The following is a 26,472-nucleotide window of genomic DNA, read 5'->3' as shown; positions in this document are numbered from 1 at the left end:
AAATATTAGACTTTTATAGACTACATTAATTAACGTGCAGAAAAGCTCTTACGGTCTTACGGAGCTTTTCTGCACGTTCTGCATCAAAATAACGCAACCATAGCAATGACGTCATATAACTTGCGAAATAGAAAAAAAAAGAGATGAAAAACGTCCGTTGCAATGCTGGAAAAATACATTCAGCGCAAAGTTTGCATATGGAACATGTTCCACGTTCATTGGAATGCATGAAGTGACGTCACCGAATTCGATGTCACAGATTAAAAGATTTCATCTGAGAATTTAAAGACGCCTTTTTTTAATATTTTCTAAACTCTTCTTTTTTCTCTTCTCTCTCTCTCTCTCTCTTCTCTGTCTTCGATAGTGACAGTAGTAGTAAAGTGTATTGGAGTGTTGTAGGTGAAATAAAAGAGAACTGTTCAAGTCGACAATTCGTGTAATACTGTTATAATTTAGTGTGTGCAGTTACAAATATAAGGTTAGGCGAGCTGCACACTACACCTCCCCCCTTCTTAAAAAAAATGATATTATTACATAATCACTTTTTTTTTTTTACTTAATCTAAATTACACAAAATATTATTAAATTTCATCCTTTACCAACAAAAGTCCTGGCAGGGTCGCCATGTATTGGAGTGTTGTAGGTGAAATAAAAGAGAACTGTTCAAATCGACAATTCGTGTAATACTGTTATAATTTAGTGTGTGCAGTTACAAATATAAGGTTAGGCGAGCTGCACACTACAAAAGCTTTCCTAAAATAAACAACGAACTCTGAAGTTGCAATACATAAATATAAAGCTTTTTCGTCCTAAAAATTTAAACCTGACCTAAAATTTCTTGAGGATTTCTTGAAGATGGCGGCGGTTGCAGTTGTGTCTACAAAGTGTTACATAACTTTTTTTTATTACAATTACGTCAAAGATTGTGGTATTTAATGGTGGTGGGGCGTCTTGTAAGTTAGGTCGGTTAAGCAGTGAGCTGCGTGGTCATGGGTTCCGGTTTGAAAGGCGTTGTGCATATAATCGTGACGTCTTACGTCTCAAGCTGGGTAGCGGAATTCAAGTTGTGACCTCAATAGGATACCACTCAATGCCGGTAAGTAATAGGTAAGCCATTAGCTCCATTCCATATCAATGCTATAAAAAGACGAAAACCGCGTATTTTTTGGTGGCTTCAAGAATGAACATTCTATTTTACTTATTCTTTGGTTTTTCTATAGTCTGTCACTTTTCCTTACAGCGTGTAATAAAAGCTAACGGCGTAAGTAGGCCCTACAGGGTTCGCTTCTGCGTAAATACGGATTTCTGTTTTGTTTGGGGCTGTGAACAAAATAAATGAAAGCTCTATATGTAATTGAATAATCCATAGATTTTAAGCACGACTAGTGTGTCAATGCTGTTATACTATGTAGTAGGTAATTTTTTGTCCCAGTTTCTATTCATTTATTTTTTATTGCTTAGATGGTTGGACAAGCTCTTAAGTGGTTACCGTAGCCCAAAGACATCTACAACGTAAATGCGCCACCCACCTTGAGATATAAGTTCTAAGGTCTCAGTATAGTTACAACGGCTACCCCACCCTTAAAAACCTAAACGCATTACTGTTTCACGGCAGAAATAGGCAAGGTGGTGGTACCTACCCGTGCGGACTCACAAGAGGTCCTACCACCAGTAATTACGCAAATTGTAGTTTTGCGGGTTTGATTTTTTATTTTTTAAAATTTTTTGGCAGGTAAATGAACGCGCTGTTGGCCCCAAACAGTTTTAAGAGGCCTACCTTGAGACATTGCCCTTGTGGCAGAAAATCATACGGCCCATCTGATGGTGAGTGGATACCGTCGCCAATGGAAGTTAGCAATGCTAGCTTAGCTGCTGCCTACCACTGATTATTCTCTGTAACCTTTTTTATGCCCTTGTAGATTGACGTGCATACCCACTACCTGATGGTGAGTGGTTATTATTGGCCATGGACGTCAGCAGTGCCAGGGGCAGAGCCAAGCCACTGTCTAACGTCAACCTCGTTTGAAGACACAGTCTCAATATTGTTACGCGCTGGGGTCGGGATAAATAAAAATTCAACCGAAGTAAAAATTAAAACTGTATTAAGACTTAAAACACTTAACGAATACATACTTTGAAATTCTCAATTCATTTCTTCCACTTCGCTTAAGGTGATCCGTTCGCTGTTTCGCTTCGAGTAGATACGATTACTGACTGACTTCGTGCCATCTCTGCAACGCTTTTAAAGTCAATACGACATCCCTAGATTTATCGAGAACATTCTGGGCAAGTCGAGTAGCTTCGATGTGAGTTTCCGCTATCTGACAATAGATGGCGTTGTACTTCTCGAGCATTCTCGACGTTACTCTTATCGGCGTAACAATATTATTGTATAAGGACTATTCCATCATTTATAATATTGATTCGTTATTAAGCAAGCAAGGAATATACTTCTCCGAAAAGCAATCTAAGTAATAAATCCGCGACATAAAATTCAATTTTGTCAAAAACGTGTTTTCCTCCTTTTTTTTTCTTTCTTTCGCCAGAATTTTTTATGCCGTATTCTGTATCAATAACGCAGCTTTATATTCGATTAGCGGTTGGAATGCGCTACCTAAATGTATATCGCCCAATATGTCAACGTCAAAACGGTGTTGCGATGTATCTTGGGCTTCAAGAACAGCGATGGAGCGAGAACGGGTGATATATATTTATATATTATATACATTTTTTTTATCCAAGAGTCCTAGACCTCCTATAATGGACCATCCATGAAATATTCGTGACCTACCTAATGCCTAAACGTATCAAGTCGTATGGCTATGCCTGGGCCCCAATAATTTAACATACATATATAGGTACTTAACACGCTACCAACCCCCATAGACCCATAGATAATTTTTTTTTCCTAGATTTTATTTTTTTGTTTTTATTGCTTAGGTGGCTGGACGAGCTCACAGCCTACCTGGTGTTAAATGGTGACCGGGGCCCATAGACATCTACAACGTAAATACGCCATCCACCCTGAGATATAAGTTCTAAGGTCTCAGTATAGTTACTACGGCTGCCCCGTCCTTCAAACCGAAACGCATTACTTCTTCACGGCAGAAATAGGCAGGGCGCTGGTACCACCAGTAATTATGTAAATTATAATTTATATTATTATTTATATTAGGCGGCAAATTTCTACGATCCTCGATCCAATTTCATACTGAATAGCGCAGTAAGCAAAACGCCCTTTCTGTGGCTCTACAGTATGGTCTAAAATATGAAAAATCTTGTACATTCATCTTAGGAATAATATCCAACATATTTTATGTGCGCACCTGATAAATAAATTGTCGGATTGGATTTTATGTTTACTTGGTTTTCTAGTATAGTTAAACATTTAGTGAGTGACTCGGTGTAGTGGCTAGCGCCCCTGATCGTTGCGCCAAGAGTCGTGGATTCGATTCCCACATCGGACAAACATTTGGGTGATGAACACAATTGGGTGGTTTTATATTTTGCTTAGATGAGTGGACGAGCTCACAGCCATCCTGGTGTTAAGCTCATACACGTCTACAACGTAAATGCGCCACCCATATTGAGATATAAGTTCTAAGGTCTCAATATGGGTGGCACCTACCCGTGTGGATTCACAAGAGGTCCTACCACCAGTAATTGCGCAAATTATAATTTTGCGGTTTTTTATGTTATTACACGATGTTATTCCTTCACCGTGGAAGTCAATCGTGAACATTTAATTTTGTCCAGTACGTATTTCATTACAAAAATTGGTACCCGCCGGCGGGACTCGAACACCGGTGCATCGCTAAATACGAATGATGCACCGGACGTCTTATCCTACAGGCCACGACGACTTCAGAGGTTTGTTTGCTTCTTATCCTTTATTAATTATCTATGCACGTATGTATATGTTTAAACATATAGTTAAGTCTGTTTTTCAGTTACTGGTACCCATAGCACAGGGAATCCTAACAGGCTCGATGATTGTGCGTGATTTGTTCCAGTTATTATTATCTTTATTATTAGTATACTTAACAGACTGCCATGTAGTGTCGCTTATTGTTTTTTTTCTTTTTTCTTTGATGGGTGGATGAGCTCACAGCCCACCTGGTGTTAAGTAGTTACTGGAGCCCATAGACATCTACGACGTAAATGCGCCATCCACCTTGAGATATAAGCTCTAAGGTCTGAAGTATAGTTACAGCGGCTGCCCTACCCTTCAAACCGAAATGCATTACTGCTTCACGGCAGAAATAGGCAGGGTGGTGGTACCTACCCGCGCGGACTCAAAAGAGGTCCTACCACCAGTTTTGGCGCCTTTGTTGGCAGACGAGCATGCAGTTTAGCTGATTGTAAGTAGCTGCTCGTTATGATAATCGCCTTATCGTTGCCGCCGCTGACTACTCCCCGAATCCTGATCACGCAGGAGCCAGTCACCGTTGTCGCCCTAGACACGTCCTAACGGATCCATCAGATCCAATAACTCTTGCATTAGAAACCTTCAGCTATAACACTAGGAGCAGGCTTAGGGATCCCGGTAACCATACTCTTCGAACTCAGCAAAAAGTTCGACGTGCAACCTAACCCATACATCAGCCCGCTGAGTTTCTAGGCGGATCTTCTCAGCGGACCGCGATTCCGATTCGGTAGTAGATGCATTTGCGAAGCAGTTGCTCTTGAGTTGGTAGGTCTTCTTCGGAGGCGCTCGGGCAGTTGTTAGCAAATCCCACCCCTCGTGGATGAGCCCGTGCTCACCCACCTGTCCTGGTGAAACTGGAAAGGCCTTCGGGACACCAGTAATACTTCAATCATAAAAAAAAGTAGCTGCCGTCGCTTATGGTAGTCACCAATACCAGAGTCATAGACAAGCTGTTTCCTATTAGACTACCACTAAAAGTTTTCAAGAATCTGACTAGCAACTGCGAATGCGAACCTCATTTGAATTTCAAGTAAAAATATATTTGAGAGCCACTGTAATGTGTCATTTTGGTCGTATTCCATTCAGAATAACGAATCCCAATCGATTTTGATACAACGTTATACCTATACACACGAGCGTATAGTATGTAATAAGGCAGCGGCATAATTCACTGGTGGTAGGACCTCTTGGGAGTCCGCACGGGTAGGTATCACCACCCCGCCTATTTCCGCCGTGAAGCAGTAATGCGTTTCGGTTCGAAGGGTGGGGTAGCCGTTGTAACTATATTTGAGACCTTAGAACTTATATCTCGAGGTGGGTTGCGCGTTTACGTTGTAGATGTCTATGGGCTCCAGTAACTACTTAACACCAGGTGGGCTGTGAGCTCGTCCACCCATCTAAGCAATAAAAAAAAAAAAAAAAAGCGTGAGCAAACTGAAAATACCAAACCCAATTTCAATGTCAAAAGAAGCCGTATAAGTTTTCCAATTTTACATTGGCCTTTATTCGATTGCTGTGTCGTAATATTGTCCTATCTTAAAAGGATCGTAAATATAGTTCTTGCTGTTTGTCAATAGATGGCAGCAGTAAATGTTGATCGATTGTGACAGAACTAAGACTTTCTAAGCTAGGCTTACAGATATCGTAAGCTGATTAATCGACAGAATTAACACACAAAATAAACGGACAGAAGAATTATATATATATTAACTAGCTTTTGCCCGCGACTCCGCCCGCGTGGAATAGTTACTTTGGCATACCTAACGCTAAATTTTACCCGCCTCTTCATTTACGCAGAAAGTGAAAATATTTTTGAATTATAGAATGTTAAGGAGCTATTTAAACCCCTATTTTGAAACATTCTTTATTGGTGCTCCACTTTTATTGGCCTTACCGTGATGTTATAACCTATATAATAATATAGTCTTCCTCAATAAATAGGCTATCTAAAACTTAAAAAATTTTTCAAATTCCACATATCTTTCCTATCCTTTTATGTATCTATAGGTACCTGTATAAAATAATATTAATGTTTCACATCCGCCAGCTTTCCCGCGATAGCTAATTTTTTTAGGCATTGTTTATAATTATCTATTTAATTTTTTAAATGGTGTATACCACGTTCGTGACACGTTAATTTATTTTAAGGTACATATTTAATGTAAGTTGAATATCTTCAAAGGATTATCTGCGGTGTATGCTATCAAAGCGAACATAGCACTAATTACCTTAATAATTAATAGTGGGTGGTTCAAAGAGATAATTTAAGGTGAAACGCGACCTTTGATCTTAGCTTCGGTATATTGTGAGAATGTTTAAATGTTCGACAGCGTCTTTAAAGATTTTTATGTTGCTTAGACGGTTGGACGAGCTGACGACCAATCTGCGGTTAAGTGGTTACGGTAGTCTTTAGTTGAATTCAATGGATGCAAAGTTTGTGAAAAAAAAAAACGTGTGGTTCGTGGGACACCGGATAGGAACGAAGTTCCTTATTATAAAAATATAAATTTTAATTTCTATTCGAGGTATAAAGAAAATAATTATTCGGGTATACATTTCTTATCATGATTATTTTATTGTTAAAAAAAAAAAACTACTTTACAAAGTTATTAACTTTATTTTATTCACAAAGATTTATAAAAAATATATAATAATAATATACAAAGAAACAGCTATTTATATGAATAATAATAATAATAATAACCGTCATCACGTAGACTATACATTAGACACTGTATAACCATCATACTAAAACTATACATAGATAATAAAAATCTTACGTTACGGACGTTTTTTCCCGGTTAGGGTACCCCTCCGCGTCGTCCCATAAGGAACTTCGTTCCAAAAATTCTTTCTTTAGTCAAATACAGCTACTATGTAGTGAAGATGAAGGTTTTTGTTCATTTCGTTATAGGACACTTTAATTATAAGTAGACTGTCAGTTTGTTCTCCCAATTTTAGTCGAAATTAGCAAATAAACATTATTGATACTTGTTACGGATTTTCTCTGGTGTTACGTGCACTGAAAACCCGAAAGAGACAAGCATGCCCAGATCCGTATACCAAAATATTATTTATTTATTTATTGCGTAAATATAAACGTGCTCACAGTTCGTCTAGTGTAAAGTGGTCACCGTAGCCCGAAGACTCACAACATTAATACTTGTATAATCTATATCTATACTAATATATAAATCTACAGTAGTTTTTACGGATGTTCCGTTATAACTATTGAACAATGCATCCGATTGACTTCACTTTCCCCCCTTTGCCTTTTCATGAGTTCTGTCTCATGCGAGGTTTGGATGCTGGTTGTTGAGCGACAGGAGGTTTTAATCGTTCCAAGTCCGACATGCCCCGCCCTCCATCCCCAGTGGAGGGCGGAAGTTCGGTGATTTCCTCCTGACAAAAAAAAAGGGTACAAAGCTGCTCTCTAAAAAAAAAAGGTGAGCCGTCACGGGACGCCTGGCAGATGTGAAACATTGACATTATTTTGTAAAAGTAATATGCAGAAACGAACAGATTGTGGTAGGAACTAAATATGTCATAAGGATAAAATAAAATATTACGAAAAAATTATTTGTTTTCAAGTAAAACACAGGTTATGTGTTCACTCAGTGTAAACAACACTGTATACACTACGGAGTATACACTATAGGTATCCGTGCTTAGTGTAGCGAGAGAGATGGCTTAACGCCGGATCGAGTGGGAGAGAATCGCACAGTCGATTGCGCATGGCGACGCGTCGCCACACCGTGCACACTACTGCATATAGACTGTATATATATACCATCATATAGCGTGGAAACGCGTCGCCACGCCAAATATCGGTTTTACGTGCGGCTATAGATGTTTCACATCAAAACACGAAGTTAACAAGCGTCTGACAGAAAAAGTATTTCCCGAAACGGAATATCGCCGTCGCGACGGAAACAACAATAAAAAACGGGAAACGTACAATGTTCAACTCATTAAAATTTGTACACCTCGATGCGTTTATGAGTGCTGTTTTAACAAAGGAATGAATGTTTTTTGTTTTTCTATTATTATTTTTTTTTTTTTTTTTTTTTTTTCGTAATATTTTTACAGACGGAAATCTCAGCAGGTGCTATTTATTTTCCAGTTAAAATTTGAATATAGCGACAGTCGTATGTAACGTGATTTATGATATAGTTTTTTTTATGATTGATAGTTTACTGGTGGCCCAAAGGCCTTTCCAGCTTCATAAGGATAGGTGGACGAGCAAGGGCTCAGCCAGAAGGGGCGAGATTTGCTAACAGCTACCCGAGCGCCTACAAGGGAGACCTAACAACACAAGAGCAGCTGCTTCGCGAATGAATCTACTACCGGATCGCAATCGCGACCCGCTGAGAAGATCCGGTGAGAAACTTAACAGGCTCATGGTTGGGTTAAGCTGCACGTCGAACTCTTTGCCAAGTTCGATGAGTACGCTTACCGGGGGTCTCTACTCCCCACTGTTAGAGCGGATGGCGTCTAATGTAAGGGTTATTGGATCTGATGGATCCGATAGGACGTGTCTAGGGCGACGACGGTGACTGGCTCCTGCGTGATCAGGATTCGGAGAAATTTATGATATTACTAAATAAGAAGTTTTTATTCGTTTATTGCTTAAGGCGGTTGAAGGAATTGGCCGTTAATTAGCCTTATAGATCGGATGTGAATACCACCCAACTTAATACATGAGATGTCTCAATTAATATATTCCTTTTAATACTGTATAAACTATTATATGTATGTATGTATTTGTGTATGTATGAATGAAAGAATGGAAAGACAATGACAACTTAGAGAAATTGATGGTCACTGGAAAGGTCGAGGGCAAGCGACTAAGAGGCAGGAACCCGACCCGTTGGACGGACCAGATTCGTGCAGCCCTGGATACCACAGTGCACGATGCTCTGCACTCAGCTGCAGATAGGAACAGGTGGCGGTGCACTATAAAAAACAATCTGTTTCAAGGCCATGACCACGAACTTCAGTAATGAGGAAACCGACGCAAGGAGGAGGAGTATATGTGATTGTGTATATATGTATGTATATACTTTTTTTGTGTGTGTATGTATTTGTAAATTAATAGAAATTTCTTTGCACCTACCACTGTTCACTCAGCACTACCTTTGGTTGACCGGTAGAGAAAGCCTTAGGCATTAAGTCCGCCAATGTAAATTTTACATTAAGTGTAATAAATAAATAAATAAATAAATTGTATAGTATAACGGCTGTTCGAATCTTCAACCACCGCATCGCATTACTGTTTCGTGGTAGAAATAGGAGGGGCGGTAGTACCTACCCTTGCGGCCGATTCCTTTTACCGGGGCAGCTTTTCTACATTTTGTTTGAGACTACAACCTCATGACTCCACAGTAGCGTTCAGATTCCGATCTCTATTGGCTCGGGTAGCTGTTTAAAATCAAATAGGCCACCAGTGCAATATAAACGCTATGATATTTGAGGGACAAACAAAGAACCGATCCGTGCGCAAATTTCATTTCATAGCTCAATTAAAAGTTCAGAAAAGCGGTATCGAAACTTCTGCCGTGGCTGCATCAGCTGGCGGTTTTGATAAACAATTTGAATTGATGAAAAAAATCTCTTAAAACTTAGCATATCCATTTTAATTTATCTATACTTCTATATTAATATAATATTATAAAGCGGAAAGATTTGTTTGTTTGTTTGTATTAAATAGGCTCCGAAGCTACTGACCCAATTTGAAAAATTATTTCACTGTTTGGAAGCTACACTATTCCCGAGTGACAAAGGTTATAATCTTTTTTGAACAAAATTAAGGATCCTTACTAAAACTCCAAGAATGTAACCCAGGGTGTAAAAAAATTACCTAAAATATTATTTACATCACGTGCCCTGCGAAAACTATTGATGATAAAATAAAATAATGTACTACGACTTTGTAGAACACATTATTATCTACTACAGTGTCGCGACAGCATAATAATATGTCTAACTATTATAGTTATGCCGCAATAAGTGCTCTTTTATTTTTTTAAATAAAACAACCTCAAATATCGTTGAAATTTTTGTTAAAGACCCGAGCGGAGCCGGAGCGGACCGCTAGTGTTCTATATAATAATATATACTACACACATACAATCTAAAATATAATTTGTTTTTAAACTACAATTTCTTTTATTGCTTAAATGGATAGACGAGCTCACAGCCTACCTGGTTAAGTGGTTACTGGAGCCCATAGACATCTAAAACTGAAAAGCGCCACCCATCTTGAGATATAAGTTTTAAGGTATCAGTATAGTTACAAATTACAATAAAATAATAACAACAAACAAAAACACAATAACAATAGCTACAAAATTAACTTCTTTTTAAGTATATTGTTAGCCTAGAATCTAGGAGGTCACATACCAAGGACGCGTTCAGTTTTCAATTATCTTAAATTGAGGATAGTGCAAAAAATTAAAGCAAGATTTTTAGTGCTATCTTCTTATTAACAAGCACTATCGATGGGTATACAACGTTTTAATAAAATTAATAAGAAAAATTTACTTACCAATATTTAAAATTGAAATCAAAGTCAGAGCGAAGACGTCTTTTGTGTCCATCTTCGAACCTGTAAACAAATATAAATTGTGTTTTTTTTATTATAACAACAAATCTTAACCCTTACTTAATGGGGGCTTTGTCAGGGCGCTGAAACTGGGATATTTTAAGACAAATATTTTTTGACGTGACAACGTCTTATAATTCGATGGAGCCGGCTGCACGCACGAAAAAACATGACACATGCGGCGTTACCTCGCTCTGAGGCGTTCCATTTAAGGCTTGAAGTGCAAGCGAGAGCGCGCAACGAGCGACAAAGAGGCACAATCAGCCTCCGCGTACGGCAGCGTTCGACATCTGTCTCTCTCCTACTTGAGTGAGCGATGCATCCGCGTGGACAGCTGCTATACAATAATACATTTACATGTTTTCGTCAAGTATGAAGTTCAGTGAAAAATGAATGTGGTGTCAATTGTCCAAACAAAATATCTATAAAACAAATAAATGAAAACTGAAAAATGATGATTTTGAAAAATGAAACCATTCCATCAGCATTTTCTTATGACGTTGTCACCTTCAACTATCGTCAGTAAACCGACTTTACAGACAACCGATTTTTTTGTATGGAAACTATTGACATCTTGTAGCGGATGCCCCTAAACTTATATGTTGTTAAAGTTATGGCATATAATTATTAAACACAGAAAATAAAAAATTAAAAAATCATACAAGACTTTATTTGTTAAAGACAAATTGACTAAATTTTATCAATTTGTGGTTTCTGAAAATTTACAAAATCCTTCATTAAAAAATAACAATATAGGTAATATGTTACCGCCATCTACAGGAGCAATGAGAAACTAATCGAAGCGAAACCATCTAGTGGCCGACGCCCGTAAACATTTTTGAGTGCTCGAGTTGCTTATCAATAACTAATTTATGTGTATTATCTATGGTAAGCTCGTCAATAAATAATTTTGAAGTTTGAGACGGCCGTAACACAATCCTATTAAGACTTCGTCTTTATATTTCGGGATTAGTGGCGACATTTACATTACAGCTATGTGTGCAAGCTACTAGTTATCACCACCAGAAGGACTATGTACCGCCTGTCTAACTGGAATATAATTTTCGAATCAAAAAGTTGTGATAACACTAAATAGAATTGCTTTTAAGTGTAGTGCAGTGTTTGTAGACTAGTAAGCGAATTGAATAAATAGTATTAGTGGCCGGCCCATCATCATCATCAGCCCCATCATCATCATCAGCCCATAGGAGTCCTCTTTTTTTTTATTGCCTTTGTAGGCAGTTGAGCATACGGCCTACATGATGGTAAGTGGTCACCGTCGCTCATGGACGTCAGCAATGCCAGGGGCAATGCCAGGGGCAGAGCCAAGCCGCTGCCTACCTACATACCTACCACTGCTGGACATATGCCTCTTCAATTGATCACCACTGTGCACGATCTTCGGTTCCTCTTATCCAATCCGGCCCGACTGATGATAAATAGTTATATCCTCATTTGCATTAATAAAAAAAGCTGCTCCTTCGATTAGAACTGGTGATCGCAATCGAAATATGCATGATGTTTTTTACCCACCTTAAGGATAACTAGATGATGACTGTTTTTTTTTTTTTTGATAACGCCCTCTTGTTGTGTCTTTAAAGCAGTTAGTTGCCCAAAATTAAGAAAAATAGTATTATTATTCGCCAATAGATGTCGGGAAGAGTTGATTATTGAAAACACGAATAAAACAACATTTTCTGAAAACAAATCGTAGCTAGATCGATTTATTGCCCCCGAAATCCCCTGTATACTAAATTTTATGAAAATCGTTGGTGCCGTTTCCGAGATTCAGATTATATATATACAAGAATTGCTCGTTTAAAGGTATAAGATAAAATAGGCATTTAGCAATCTTTAGGTGTATTAGTGAGATTAAGTTGGAGGATGGAATTGGCGAATGAATTGGAAGTAGCTGGACGAGATCATGGCAATCATTGCTATGAAAAATAAATGGAATCGCAAATTTTCTAGCGAAATCTTATTCAGATCGAGATGTCATTTTCTTTCAAAATTTATTTTTTCTAAGTCAGCCTTTTTTTTTTTTTTTTTTTTTAACGCTGGGGAATCCATTTACGGATACCCGGTCGAGGGGGGTAACGAACCGGGTTATGTCGGACTCCGGCGCCTCCTGAGAGGAAGAAGGGGAGAAGAGAAGGGCCGAGGTCCTTCACCTCCCCCAATTTCTCACAGGAGACTACGCCTTGAAAAAGGCGCGCGAAGCACTTGCCCCGCAGAACGACTACCGACTAAACCCCATCGAGCTCCACCACACCGACTACACGAAACTTACGGTACCGCGATGCGCGCCGAAAGTCTCGCCTTAGGCGGTACCCGTACCAATGTTAAGACGGGATTTCATCCCCGGGAAAATCCCGTAGAACCTCGTCTCGGGCGACACACCGTGAGCGGCGCACAGGAGCCACCTTGCACCGCTTCACCACCGGACCAACAGTTTGCGGAAATAATCTAAAACTTTTATTACAAAATACCATAATTATAACCAACGACGTGGGAACAACTCAGCAAATCTGTCAAACGATATTTAAATTTTCGTATTCTTCAACGATAATTTCTTAAGCTTTCAAGTCATATTATGTAATTTTTATTTCAAACAAAATCAACTTTTTTGCTAATACCCTTAAAGGTGACACTCCATTCTCCGATGTTCTGGAGATACGGTCGCACGTTCCTGATAAAAGTACAATTTATTCGTAAAAATTAATTCCGTAATAGAACGCGTCAGCGGTGAATAGCAATTGAAAATTTAATATCTGGGTAACCTCGTTTTGTTTAGCTCTGAAAACAAGATTTATGTGCTAAGTACCACTTTGCTATTATACGGAATTGTACTTAGCGCTATTTTCAGGAGTTTTTTTTTTATGATTGGAGGATTACTGGTGGCCCGGAGGCCTTTCCAGTTTCACTAGGACAGGTGGGCGAGCAAAGGCTCAGCCAGCAGGGGTGCGATTTGCTAACAGGTACCCGAGCGCCTCCGAAGGAGACCTAACAGCTCAAGAGTAGCTGCTTCGCGAATGAATCTACTACCGGATCGGAATCGCGACCCACTGAGAAGATCCGGCGAGAAACTCAGCGATTTCAGGAGTTCAGGACCACTATTTTTCCTATTGCTGCCGCGTTATCATATATTCAAATTCAAATTCAAATTAAAAATCATTTATTTCAACTTGGACGTCATCAAAAACACACTTGTTGAATGTCAAAATATAAATGAAAATGTTAACTCTAGCACCGGTTCCAAAAAAAGCCACAGTCCTGAGAAGAACGGGCGAAACAAACTCAGCGGGCTTTTTTTTTTAAAATAAGAAAAAATATGTACAGTATACGAAAAAACAAGTCAAAAAATACAATTCAAATAAATAATAATAATAATGAAAAATGAAAAGGCCAGGAGCGATTGCTGCCGCGTTATCATATTAAATTCTAGTTTAGAAAAGAGTATAGTTATAGGCTAAGAGTACGTAAGGATGCTAAGACTATGCAATCAATCTTACACGAAACTTAATTAAAATCAACAATTATTAGTCCAATTTGACGTAACTATTTATTACTATAATAATCATTAGTAAGGACATTAAATAATCGTCAAATTCTGGTCATATCGGAAATTCAACGGTATCTAAAATCTACATCGTCCATTAACTCACTATACGTCAGAGCAAGGATATTTCAGCGGCCTGTCAGTAATATTAACACTGTAATAGGGACTGCGTTGTAATTTCTCAAAGTTAGTGACAGCATGCAAGCTCCAATGTCTATGGAGGCGAGAAACCGAGTGGTGCCAAGTGAGTCATCAGTCATTTCCCGTATAAAACATGTAGTCCTCATCGTCATCAACCCAATAACGTTTACTGCTAGACATATGCATCACCAAAGATTGCCGTAATGACCGTTTTAGCATAACCGATGACGCATTCACGCAACCTTCAGCACATCCGCGTCTTTGGAGACCTACCCATGCTGCGTCTTCCAGTGCATAAAAAGAAATAAAAAAAATGTGTGGTGTCGTGGGACACCGGATAGGAACGAAGTTCCTTATTATAAAAATATTAATTTTAAGTTCTATTCGAGGTATAAAGAAAATAAAACTGGAATTTTCGCAACAACCCACGGTCATTCGGTAACGTGCGAAATTATTGTGGCACACTTCATTCACGATTTTTTGCATAAGAGTTAGTGTATTGCGCAAACGAACGCTCTGAGATCGTGGTCAATTAATGATAAAAAAAATGTTATTTTTTGTACGTTATTACAAAGTTAAGTCGTACACTGTGTGTATTACTAATAAAAGCCTTACGTTACGGACGTTTTTTCACGGTTAGGGTACCCCTCCGCATCGTACCGTAAGGAACTTCGTTCCAAAAACATAAAAGTCTCAAATGTTATTTTTTGTTTTTTGAACTTTCTATTTTCAAAGCATTTACAAGATCTTTCGTAGGAAACTTCTGAGGTATTTCTTCGCGGATTTAAAGTCAAGCTGCTTCAAGTGTCCGCTTAGCGTAGAGCTGCTCTTGGTAATGCTTGAGAATTGGACGCGCGTTTATGAATTCTTCAGAGCGTCTGCTATAAAATGCTATCCAAGAATTTCTTTAGCGTTAAGTAAATTTTCTGAGGTGGAAGAATGCTTTACAAGGTGCAAGACGCTGTTTCTACTCTGTTCTATTTTTAAAACTCGTTTCATTCTAAATAGTTGGCAAGTCGTAAAATGAAAATGCATGTCTTTGGACTCCAGTAATCCTTTTAATCAGTTGGATCGTTTAGTGGTGAACCTTTAGTATGTCAACATTTGCATTTGCAACAATATTTTTATTGTTAAGATAGATAAATGAGCTCTCTGTCTACCTGGTGTTTATTAGTCTTTTTGAGACATGAGTTTTAAGTCTCAGTTTTTACAGTACAATGGCTGCCCCCCAATATACAGTATGGTGTTTAAGTGAGTTCTTTGACTGCAGCAAAACTGGAACTAGGACTGTGTGGGCATTAGGAGTGAAAGGGTTCAAGGCCTGCCTGGTGTAGCGTTATCGCTTTAGGACATATAGGTCAAAGCCTTTTTTTTTTTGTTTTGGTAGGTGGACGAGCTCACGGCCCACCTAATGTTACTGGAGCCCATAGACATCTAAAACGTAAATGCCACCCCTTACTTTGATATATAAGTTCTAAGGTCTCAGTTTTTACGGTACAGCGGCTGCCCCACCCTTCAAACCGAAACGCATTAGTGCTTCACGGCTGATATAGGCAGAAGGTGGTAACCGACCTCTGCGGACTCACAAGACGTCCTACCACCAGTAATTAACTAAGTACCTGTCTGTGCGAAGTCACACTCACAATCAGTAATCACATTACAATGCCTAAGTGTCGACACTAGCCAATATCGTTGGGTACAACCTAAGACAGGGGAGTAGCAGAGAGATTTAATGAGCCGTACCATAAATTCTCTACCTTTTTACTGATCAACAAATAAATATAAAATATTTGATTTGCATTTATCAAACTACTCATAATAATGCGAATGCATATCATATTTTTATTGGCTGCTCTCTACGAATCATGCAGTAAAATAAGAAGATGTATTTGCACAGAAATATACTATCATGTAGCTTTTATATCATGATACACGTTTGTATTAGTTTTCTTATATCTTGATTGGCTGGCGCAAGTGATGAGTTCAAGCGTGATCACGAATAAATGCTTATGGAAAACAATAGTTTAATACTTACATCATATTTTAGAGGATTTTCGCGGGACGTATAGAATTTCATCTTTTCTGAACACCAAGTTCGACGATGCCTTTACGAAGCCAAGGATCGCAGCAGATGTTGGGAAATCGTAAGTGAGAGAATGATTAAGCGGGAGTGGTTCGTTAGTCAGTAAGGAGGAAACCGACACGAGAAGGAGAAAGAGGACAGATAAAAGACATATTTTTTCTGTTTATCCACTAATTTGCTTAGCACATTACACGTCGGCCTTAAGCATGTAGGGTCTGTGCTATTAGACCGTGAAATATATTTAAAATATAAAATTTTACGGTTGTAAATATTCATTTCTCAAAAGATCACAATTAGGTCTTTGAGAGTGACGTAAAAATGACAGAAATACTGAAATGCGAAGAAAGTTCAATATGTATGAAAGTTATGTTCAATTTTTTGTTCATATCAACGCTTGAAAGGCAAACGTGACTAAGCGACAATAACTGCTTTATACAGAAATGATAGGCAATAACCATATTCGATGCGCAAAAAATTTATATTTCTAGGTCTATTAAAATAATTTCGATCCTACAGCTAGATTCGTTAAAATATAATTTTCTTTTCAGGTATTTCAACTCTCTACTGTATTAGTCTACTGTAAAGTTCACGCATTGTCACTTAGTTACGTTTGCCTTTCAAGCGTCGATATGTATGCGATATAAAAATTGAATTTTGTGAACTTGCATTTTTTTTAAACGCCATTTTCGTATGACATGGACCCACAATTGACCCCGCTTGTATGACACATAAAACTATGTCGTCTTGTAAAACATAAAACGTGATGGCTTGCGCCAGGGTCAGAAGGAGCTTTTACGACGAAACGCTTATATTTTCATATCAGAAATTTCAGTTTTACGGCTTCGGGCATGTATGTATGTTAAGACTTTGGATAGAAGTGCTGAAATGGGGTATTTCGTGGTACTTCTGATATTTCAGTGTTATTAAAATATGCTTTTCAAATATTTTAATAGCGTGCTCATCCACTTCAGTTTCATAGTCTTTACTATAAACCCTAATTACCAACTGGAAATAATAGAATTATCCGAACAAATGAAATATCTGACAAAAATCCTACGAACAACAGCTAAAAGCTCATAGACATCCACTAATGAATTAAAGCCTCCGCAAGCTTCGTCACAAAGACTGGTCCTACGCTGCCTGCATCTAGTCAAGCATACATATTGTTACGCAGGTAAGAGTAACGCCATCTATCATCGAATAGCAGAGATGAATATTAAAAGAACTTGTAAAATCGAGAACGCTCGAGAAGTGCAACGCCATCTATTTTTTTTTTTTTTTTTATTTCTTAGAATGGTGGAAGAGCTCACGGCCCACCTGTAAATGCGCCGACCACCTTGAGATATAAGTTCTAAGGTCTCAGTATAGTTACAACGGCTTAGCAAACACGAAATGCCTAGATTGACCCATAGAAAAGCGGATATTTAAGTTATTTTTTTTTTAGTATACCAATCTAAAGCATTTAACTTAGCACAGCAAATTAAGTTTCTATTAAGAGTATAGTATAGGTTTTATTCCTAGCGTTTTATCTTCAAATATTTGTCTAAAATTCCCATATAAATTAATAGTTTGTATTCGAGTTTCTGCGCATTAACTGTACCTTGCTCTATATACCTATGACAACGATCCACTCTCACATATGAGTCTTCAAAATCTATGGATTAATGAAGGAATGCAGTTTCCAGAAGGCTGGGTAATTCACGCTTCGATGCGTTTATTAATTATAGTGAGTACAGCATTGGAAGCTACGGGGCATGAGTTAGAGGAGACAGCCGAGCAAGTGTAGAATGATTACGATGAATGTAGAATATTTTTAACGCGCTTTTGTGAGCTTGGTATGTATGCAACTGAATCTTTGAACGTCATTTTCATCGATTTTCAGGGACTGGTTACGATCGGTGATGTTTGGTGACGACAAAGGAATTAATTATATCGAGGGATGAAAATTTATTTGATTTAAGCGACTTTTTTTTTTATTGCCCTTGTAGGCAGACGAGCATACGGCCCACCTGATGGTGAGTGGTTACCGTCGCCCATGGACTTCAGCAATGCCAATGACATTTATCTTTGTAATTAAGGATGCGTTTTATTTGGTATTAGTATCAACAATTCGATGTTTTTAATTGAACTTCAATTAAGTTTACTCCATTCGAATAGATGAAGAAGTTTATTTGTTAGTTTTTATTTTTTCCAAATTTTATACTTTAAAAGGCTTTACTCTAAATTTATAAAAATATCGCTTCAAACAAATAAGTCTTTCACCCTTAGATATTAAAGATTCCAAAGGTCGAATCGTCTGCCAATATAACGGCTTTTCTAGCATTAGATAGAGCTTATAAGTATTACAAAGTAGATCCTCCCATTTTAAGACCTCAAGCCGTTGTTTCAATTATTTATGGATAAAGAACATCAGGTACAAATCTTTTTTTTTTATTGCTTAGATGGGTAGATGAGCTCACAGTTCACCTAGTGTTAAGTGGTTACTGGAGCCCATAGACATCTACAACGTAAATGCGTTACCCACCTTGAGATATAAGTTTTAAGGTCTCAGTATAGTTACAACGGCTGCCCCACCCTACAAACCGAAACGCATAACTGCTTCACGGCAGAAATAGGCAGAGTGGTGGTACCTACCCGCGCTGACTCACAAGAGGTCCCAAAACGAATGAACGACTCGCGGTTTCTGTCAAAAAGTGTGTGTACAGATTAATAAAGTAATTATTTATTCAAAGATACATTAGAGGCACACTGACGCTTAATGCAGGTTAGCTCAGAAGGCGCGGCGAGCTAGTGAATTTCGCTAAACTACGTAGGATGTGGCAACTTTGGTAATTAGTAAACTTTCGGGCAAATATGCTGAGCGGCTTCGGACTAAAGGATTATTTATAATGTAGCTTTACATTAAATTAAAATGAAACGTGAATGTTTACGAAGTTTGATTAGTTTAACGCACACAAATTCCTGGCTAATGATAGCTCTGCACTGTCAAATATTCATTGTTTAGGTACTGGTGGTAGGACCTCTTGTGAGTCCGCGCGGGTAGGTAACACTACCCTGCCTATTTCTGCCGTGAAGCAGTAATGCGTTTCGGTTTGAAGGGTGGGGCAGCCGTTGTAATCCAATACAAAACCGATTAACGTAGCGTTTAAAACATCAATTGTCAAACAATACTAACGTCATCCCGTTTAAAACCCCGCGAAGTACATCACTCAAAAACGATTGTACCGTAAAAACAAACCCGTCCCGAGTGAAAACCGAACCCTTGAGTTTGACTGATCAAGATTAATTGCCGGCCCATCAATAACGTAACGTCATTGCTAGTTCTAACGATCGCGAACGACCCCCTAACACGTTTATGACTCGAAATACGATTATTCCCTTCGATTACGCGCGAATTGTCTCGTCTTGGACCCTTTCCGCTGGTAAATATTCTCGATACAATATTTATCGCAGATTGACGTTGGTATAAATTTTTTTTTATTGCTTAGTTGGGTGGACGAGCTCACAGCCCACCTGGTGTAAATGCGTAAATGCGCCATCCACCTTGAGATATAAGTTCTAAGGTCTCAAGTATAGTTTCAACGGATGCCCTACCCTTTCAAACCGAAAAGCATTACTACTTCACGGCAGAAATAGGCCGGGTGGTGGTACCTACCCACGTGGACTCACAGGAGGTCTTACCACCAGTAATTACGCAAATTATTATCGATTTTCATTGATTTTGGAGTCTTACATGTTCACGTTCTAGTTGTAAGCGTTTGGCGTCGCTTATGGATGAAGCTATCGCCAGGAGCATAGCCAAAGCCGTCGCTTATGATATAAATTGAATGCGTCTTACTTCAAACTTACTAACACTTATTCAAAATAATATGAATTAAATAATTGAAATAACATGAATTGCAAGGGTTTATTCTAGGTCTGCTATAAAACGATTCGTATGACAATATTATGAAATTATAAAGTGATTTTGACATGGTTTTCTGTCATGACAACGTCTATATTGATACAGCGGCTAAGCAAAGAATGCCATATCAGTGATTTTATTCAGGTGCTTTTAGGTACTTCAAGCACCAGTCATCGTTCAAGTCGAACCCGTCGCTTGGGACGAAGGACTCGACGAGTAAATTAACCCACAGACACAGCCCACGGAGTTTCTCGCCGGATCTTCTCAGTGGGTCGCGTTTCCGATCTGGTGGTAGATACTGCGAAGCACGGCTCTTGCTAGGGTTCGTGCTAGCAACATCGTCAGGTTTGAGCCCCGTGAGCTCACCTACTAGTTAAGGTTATAAATAGCCTCTCAAGGCTATCAGCTTATGTAATAAAAAGAAAAAAATTAGCGCTAATCTACAGTTTAGGGATACGTTATGACCAATTCAAAAAAAGGAATTGAATCCGAAAACGTTGTCCTGAATCTATTTTCGGGCGTTTCAATTTATATTCAGTGCAGAATTCGCGAAATCCGAAAGCGGGCGTCCACTTAAAAAATGCACGAGCAAAGCGCCGAGCAAAGAGTTTGCAGGCTTTTAGTTTTACATATATATTTTTTTTATTTGTTACATTACGTAAATTTTATTTGAAAAACCAGCTGACCCGGCAGACTTTGTAGTGCCTGAATCGATAAATAAAAGACCTAAACTTTTGTATAAAATAAACTTAAAACAAACAAAAGGAATCCGTCCGACGGGGATCACATCAAAGGGAAAACAAAATTGTTTGTTTTTATATAATTCCGAGCATTTTCATATTTATCTACCTTTTAAACCTTCTTTGGAATTCCACAAATAATTCAGGAACAAAATTAGCCAAATCGGTCCAGCCGTTCTCGAGTTTTAGCGAAATTAACGAACAGCAATTCATCTTTATATATATACTAGCGACCCGCCCTCGCTTCGCTTCGGAAACATTAATACACACATGAAACCAAAAAAATAAATATAAAAAAAATTAAAAAAAGTAGCCTATGTTCATCAGGGACAATGTCGGCTTCTAATGGAAAAATAATTTTTCAAATCGGTCCTGTAGTTTCGGAGCCTATTCGAAACAAACAAACAAACAAATCTTTCCTCTTCATAATATTAGTATAGATAGATTTTATAGATAGCGAGTAGGCAGCGGCTTGGCTACGGTAGGCAGTGACTTGGCTCTGCCCCAGGCATTGCTGAAGTCCATGGGCGACGGTGACCACTCACCATCAGGTGGGCCGTATGCTCATGTGCCTCCACGGGCATTAAAAAATTTTTTATGGTAGTAAAATTACAAATGATTTTAAATTTTGACTTTCAAAGTACGTAAAGTAGATAACTCCCGGCCCGTCTGGTAATTGCATATTAAAGCCCATAGACATCACTAAACGAAGACTGTTTACGGATCAATTCCTCTTTCGCAAAGTCGGGAAAGACGCAGGCAGCGCGGCGAGGGAGGGGGCGGCAAACCGGCGGAACGGCGAGCTCCGCGACGTGAAAAAACACAAAACCACCTTCACTTCTGAACGGGACTCAACAGCTACAAGACGCGCAATATTATGTACAATATTACTTCATATTAAACCAAATTAATTTATTCGTGTTTCGTAATTTAACGGCAAACTTCACAAACCACCTAAGAAAGAAATCACAAAGGAAATACAGTCTAAAAAATCACAATCAAGAACAAAGACACAAGGTTTTTGCCACCCTTCAACACGGGCCTGCTTCGCGATAGAGGATTAAGTCTTTGACTGCTTTTTAGGTCACCAGTACCCTATGTGGCGCTCTGAAGCAGTTATGTCAATTTCTGCTATTTTGGTATCGGAATATCTAGTAAGCTCTAGGAAAAAAATCCGAAGACACTGTGAATGAAACTATTTCTAAGACTATTCTAACTATTTCTATTCTATATCTCAAAACAAACATAAAAAACAAAAGAAAGCAAAGTTCTAATGAAATACGTACTTAACAATAGTTCGTTATAACTGGTGGTAGGACCTCATGTGAGTCCGCACGGGTAGGTACCACCACCCCACCTATTTCTGCCGTGAAACAGTAATGCGTTTCGGCTTGAAGGGCGAGGCAGCCGTTGTAACTATACTGAGACCTTAGAACTTATATCTCAAGGTGGGTGGCGCGTTTACGTTGTAAATGTCTATGGGCTCCAGTAACCACTTAACAATAGGTGGGCTATGAGCTCGTCCACCCATCTAAGTAATAAAAAAAATGGCAATCCAAGTGCTTAGTAACAGAAATCGACATAATTACTTCAGTACTCACATGGCAGTCAAAGTTTTTGATCAACCAGCGGTAGCCAAACTTCAACGAAAGGTTTTACGAACATTTTCTAAGCTCTTCAAGCGAGTGACGTAATTAGAAGTTCACTTGACACGATATCCGGGGAAGGGGGTAATGAGACCATTCCGGTAACCCAACACCCGTTCCTTAACAACTCTACCGTAACATAATATTACTAAGAAAAACAGCGGTTAGTAAATTTAAATAATATCTTGTCCAAGCTTTTGCCTGGCGGGCGTTGTTTTTCTTAATTGCGATTACAGGTGAAATAGCGCATGGCCATCCCTGTGTTAAGTGGTCACCGGAGCCTTAAGGGATTACATCGAGTATGGCATCTTTAGACACGAGATCAAAGCTTCAATGATACATCATAATGACTGATTCACACTTCAATTCGGAACGCATGACTGCTTTTTCGATAGTTAGGATGCTGGTATAAATAAATACCAGCGGTTTTTTTTTATTTTTTTTATTGTTTAGATAGGTGGACGAGCTTACAGCCCACCTGGTGTTAATTGGTTACTGGAGCCCATAGACATCTACAATGTTAATACGCCACCCAACTCGAGATATAAGTTCTAAGGTCTCAGTATAGTTACAACGGCTGTCCCACCATTCAAACCGAAACGCACTACTGCTTCACGGCAGAAATAGGCAGGGTGGTTGTACCTACCCGTGCGGACTCGCAAGACGTCCTACCACCAGTAAACATCACTGACATCATTTTATTTTTTCATCACTTTGCCGTGGACTTTGGTCCTTATCTAACTCAGCGAAATCATTAGAACATGACCGAGGATTGTTCCGAACATTCTCCGATAATTTATCTAAATCTTCAAAAGACTTTTTACAACTACCTACCAGAGATTATTTTCTTTAGTTAGTTTCGATTCCATTCAATGTTGATATACGGATTATGTACATATTTTCATTGCTATAAAATAAATATATATTGGAACGAAATGTTTGCAAACGTTTATTGTTTGCATCCCATTTCGATTTCCGTATTATGTACACCGTAGGTTAATGTTTATTCTGACGTGTGGCGTAAAATATATAACTATATATTATGTATATTTTAAATGTATCCTCGATTAAGCTATTTGAAGATATTAGGGAATCCAGAGATTATGATAATACAGACATAAATTATTTTCTTAGGGACGACATTGAAAATAAATGGATATTTTAATTGTTAGTTGAGTTATGGATGAATGAATCGTAAATTATATAATATCGCTAGCCGTATTCGCCCGCTTCGTTGGGTATTTAAAATTAACATTATTATTTATTGTCATTATTATTAGCGAGTCCAACACTCATATAAATATTAGCCTATCCATTAAGTACATGTATTTTCTACATGGATACCAAGTTTCAATTCAATCGGATGCATGGTTCAGTAGTTATAACGGAACACCCGTAAAAACCACTGTAGATTTATATATTAGTATAGAGTATAGAATCTTGCACTGCACTAAAATTCACATGTCAAAATAATGACAAAGCATACACGTTGCTTTCAACTTATGTAATAACTCATTTTCATTATGCTTAGCGAATAAAATTAAATGATTTCTTTCTTTCTTTCTTTCAACAAAATTTCTTCACGGTAGAGTATGTTTCAAAGAAAAAGAAAGAAAGAGTAAAGCTCACAATGATAACCTTTTAAAACTAAGAGTAAATACGTTTCAAACTTTACACTCGACGCCGTTTAAAAACTCTACAAAGCACATTTTCTTGTTGAGCTATGTCACAGTAAAACTAAACCCAGTCTGTTGGCAGACCACCGAAACTGCCTCCTATTGAAGTTATTTGTACTGTGGCGGGTAGCCATCATACAACGCAAGATATTTGACATGTGATGTATGATACATTCATTATAATCTATGTTAACCTACCTAATGTAATCGTAAGTGTAATCCTATATAAACTAAGTGTGTATCAAATAAAGGAGAGTATTATTCGGAAAAAAAAAAATAATAATATATATATTATATAAGGTGTTGCATCGGAGGTTTATATTTGTAATGAAATCAACGAGAATCCGAATAATACTCTCCTTTATTTGATACACACTTAGTTTATATAGGATTACACTTACGATTACATTAGGTAGGTTAACATAGATTATAATGAATGTTTCATACATCACAGACAGATGCCTGAATCTCGCTTACGACATTTTGGAAGATCTTCCACCGAGCGGGTGACATTGCTCGGTAGACCGACGGTCCGAATGTTGTTGTTCGGAACTTTTATATATGCGAACTTATCTTGAAAATGTCGTAAGCGAGATTCAGGCATCTGTCAAATATCTTGCGTTGTATGATGGCTACTCGCCACAGTACTTCTTTTAGTACGCTTTGGAAACAGACCAGTTTGGATTTTAAGTGTATAACCAAATTGCCCATAACTGAACTTTTAACGCGCTTGTGAAAGCGGATTGGAGTCCATTTCTGCCGTGAAGCAGTAATGCGTTTGCGGGGGGGGGCAGCCGTTGTAACTATACTGACAACTTCGAAATTTTATCTCAAGGTGGGTGGCGCATTTACGTCATAAATGTCTATGGGCTCCAGTAACCGCTTAACGTCAGGTGGGCTGTGAGCTCGTGCACCTAACTAAGCAATAAAAAAATTAAAAAATTGCAGCTGTATTGAAACAATTTTTTATCGAAGTCTTATTAACCAATATATTTATGGAGTATTATTAATAAATGCAAATAATTTGTCTTACGCCTTAGAAATATAATGCCTTCCATGCGTATACTGTTTTTATACCTAAAGATGACAAAAACAAAAGCTTGCATTAACCCGAACACGAAAATCTCCCTCTCTCTCTCTCTCTCTCTCTTTCTCTCTCTCTCTCTCTTCCCAGCTATTTATCCCACATGGTGGTGAGGTCAGCTTTTCTGACTTTACTCCTCCACTTCGCTCTGTCTTCGACATCCTCGTCAGCAACATAGCATTCTCTCTTGTCCTTCAGCACTACGTCCCTCCACCTTGTCTTGGGTCTACCTCTAGGTCTCCGACCGGGGAGGTCGAGCAGTAGCGCCAAATTTCCGATGTAGTCAGGCGGCTTCCTTTTCACGTGACCATACCATCTCAGCCAGCTCTCCTGCGTCTTGTTGTGGATTTTATCGAGCCGTACATCCACCACGAAAATATATTGAACATTTTGTGCTGAATTTTTTTTTATTGCCCTTGTAGGCATTCGAGCGTACGGCCCACCTGATGGTGAGTGGTTACCGTCGTCATGGACTTCAGCAATGCCAGGGGTAGAGCCAAGCCGCTGCCTACCACTTAATACTCTCCGCAAGCCTCGTTTGAAGAAGGACATGTCATAGCGCTCGGGAAACACCGTGGAGGGGAGCTCATTCCATAGCCGGATGGTACGTGGCAAAAAAGATCTCTGGAAACGCACTATGGATGACCGCAGTGGCTCCAGGTAGTATGGATGAACTCTACTCCGGTGGCGGGCGGTGCGATGGTAAAAACGAGATGCCGGTATCATCATATTTCGATGCCGCATCGGATTAAAAGTACCGTTCCGTCTCGACTGTGTGAAAGTTTGAGTTGCGTTTCCACGGACCCCGTTCAGTTGGTCTGAGCGACCGCCAAGTATTAATTGCACAAGTTTTCTGCCGTTTATGAGTAGAAACTTCGAGAAAATTGATGTTTATCTTGTTTTTGTATTTCGAGAAGTTTGAGCGGTATGTTTACATAAATCTCGGGTATTATTATTGGTTTAAAACCGGTCCTATTGGTATTTGTTTAGGATAGATAATTGCGTGGGAATTGAGAATTATGCTGGTGAAGAATATCACTTACTACTCTTCTTTTTTTATTGCCTAGATGTATGGACGAGCTCACAGCCCACCTGGCGTTAAGTGGT

At 38.6% G+C, this 26,472-nt stretch overlaps 1 protein-coding gene across 1 annotated transcript in view; it reads right to left on the bottom strand.

Annotated features, from left to right (window-relative positions):
* LOC101740043 (cell adhesion molecule Dscam2) overlaps positions 1-26,472 on the bottom strand; it is a 197,110-nt gene that overhangs the window by 157,699 nt on the left and 12,939 nt on the right. The window contains exon 2 of the mRNA XM_021353633.3: positions 10,476-10,535. Coding sequence (XP_021209308.1) covers positions 10,476-10,527 — 52 coding nt within the window. The 5' untranslated portion in view covers positions 10,528-10,535. The remainder of the gene's footprint in view (positions 1-10,475; positions 10,536-26,472) is intronic.

This window comes from Bombyx mori, chromosome 28, assembly GCF_030269925.1.
Source record: "Bombyx mori chromosome 28, ASM3026992v2".
Taxonomy (NCBI): Eukaryota; Metazoa; Arthropoda; class Insecta; order Lepidoptera; family Bombycidae; genus Bombyx; species Bombyx mori.
This window is presented reverse-complemented; position numbering and strand designations above follow the sequence as displayed.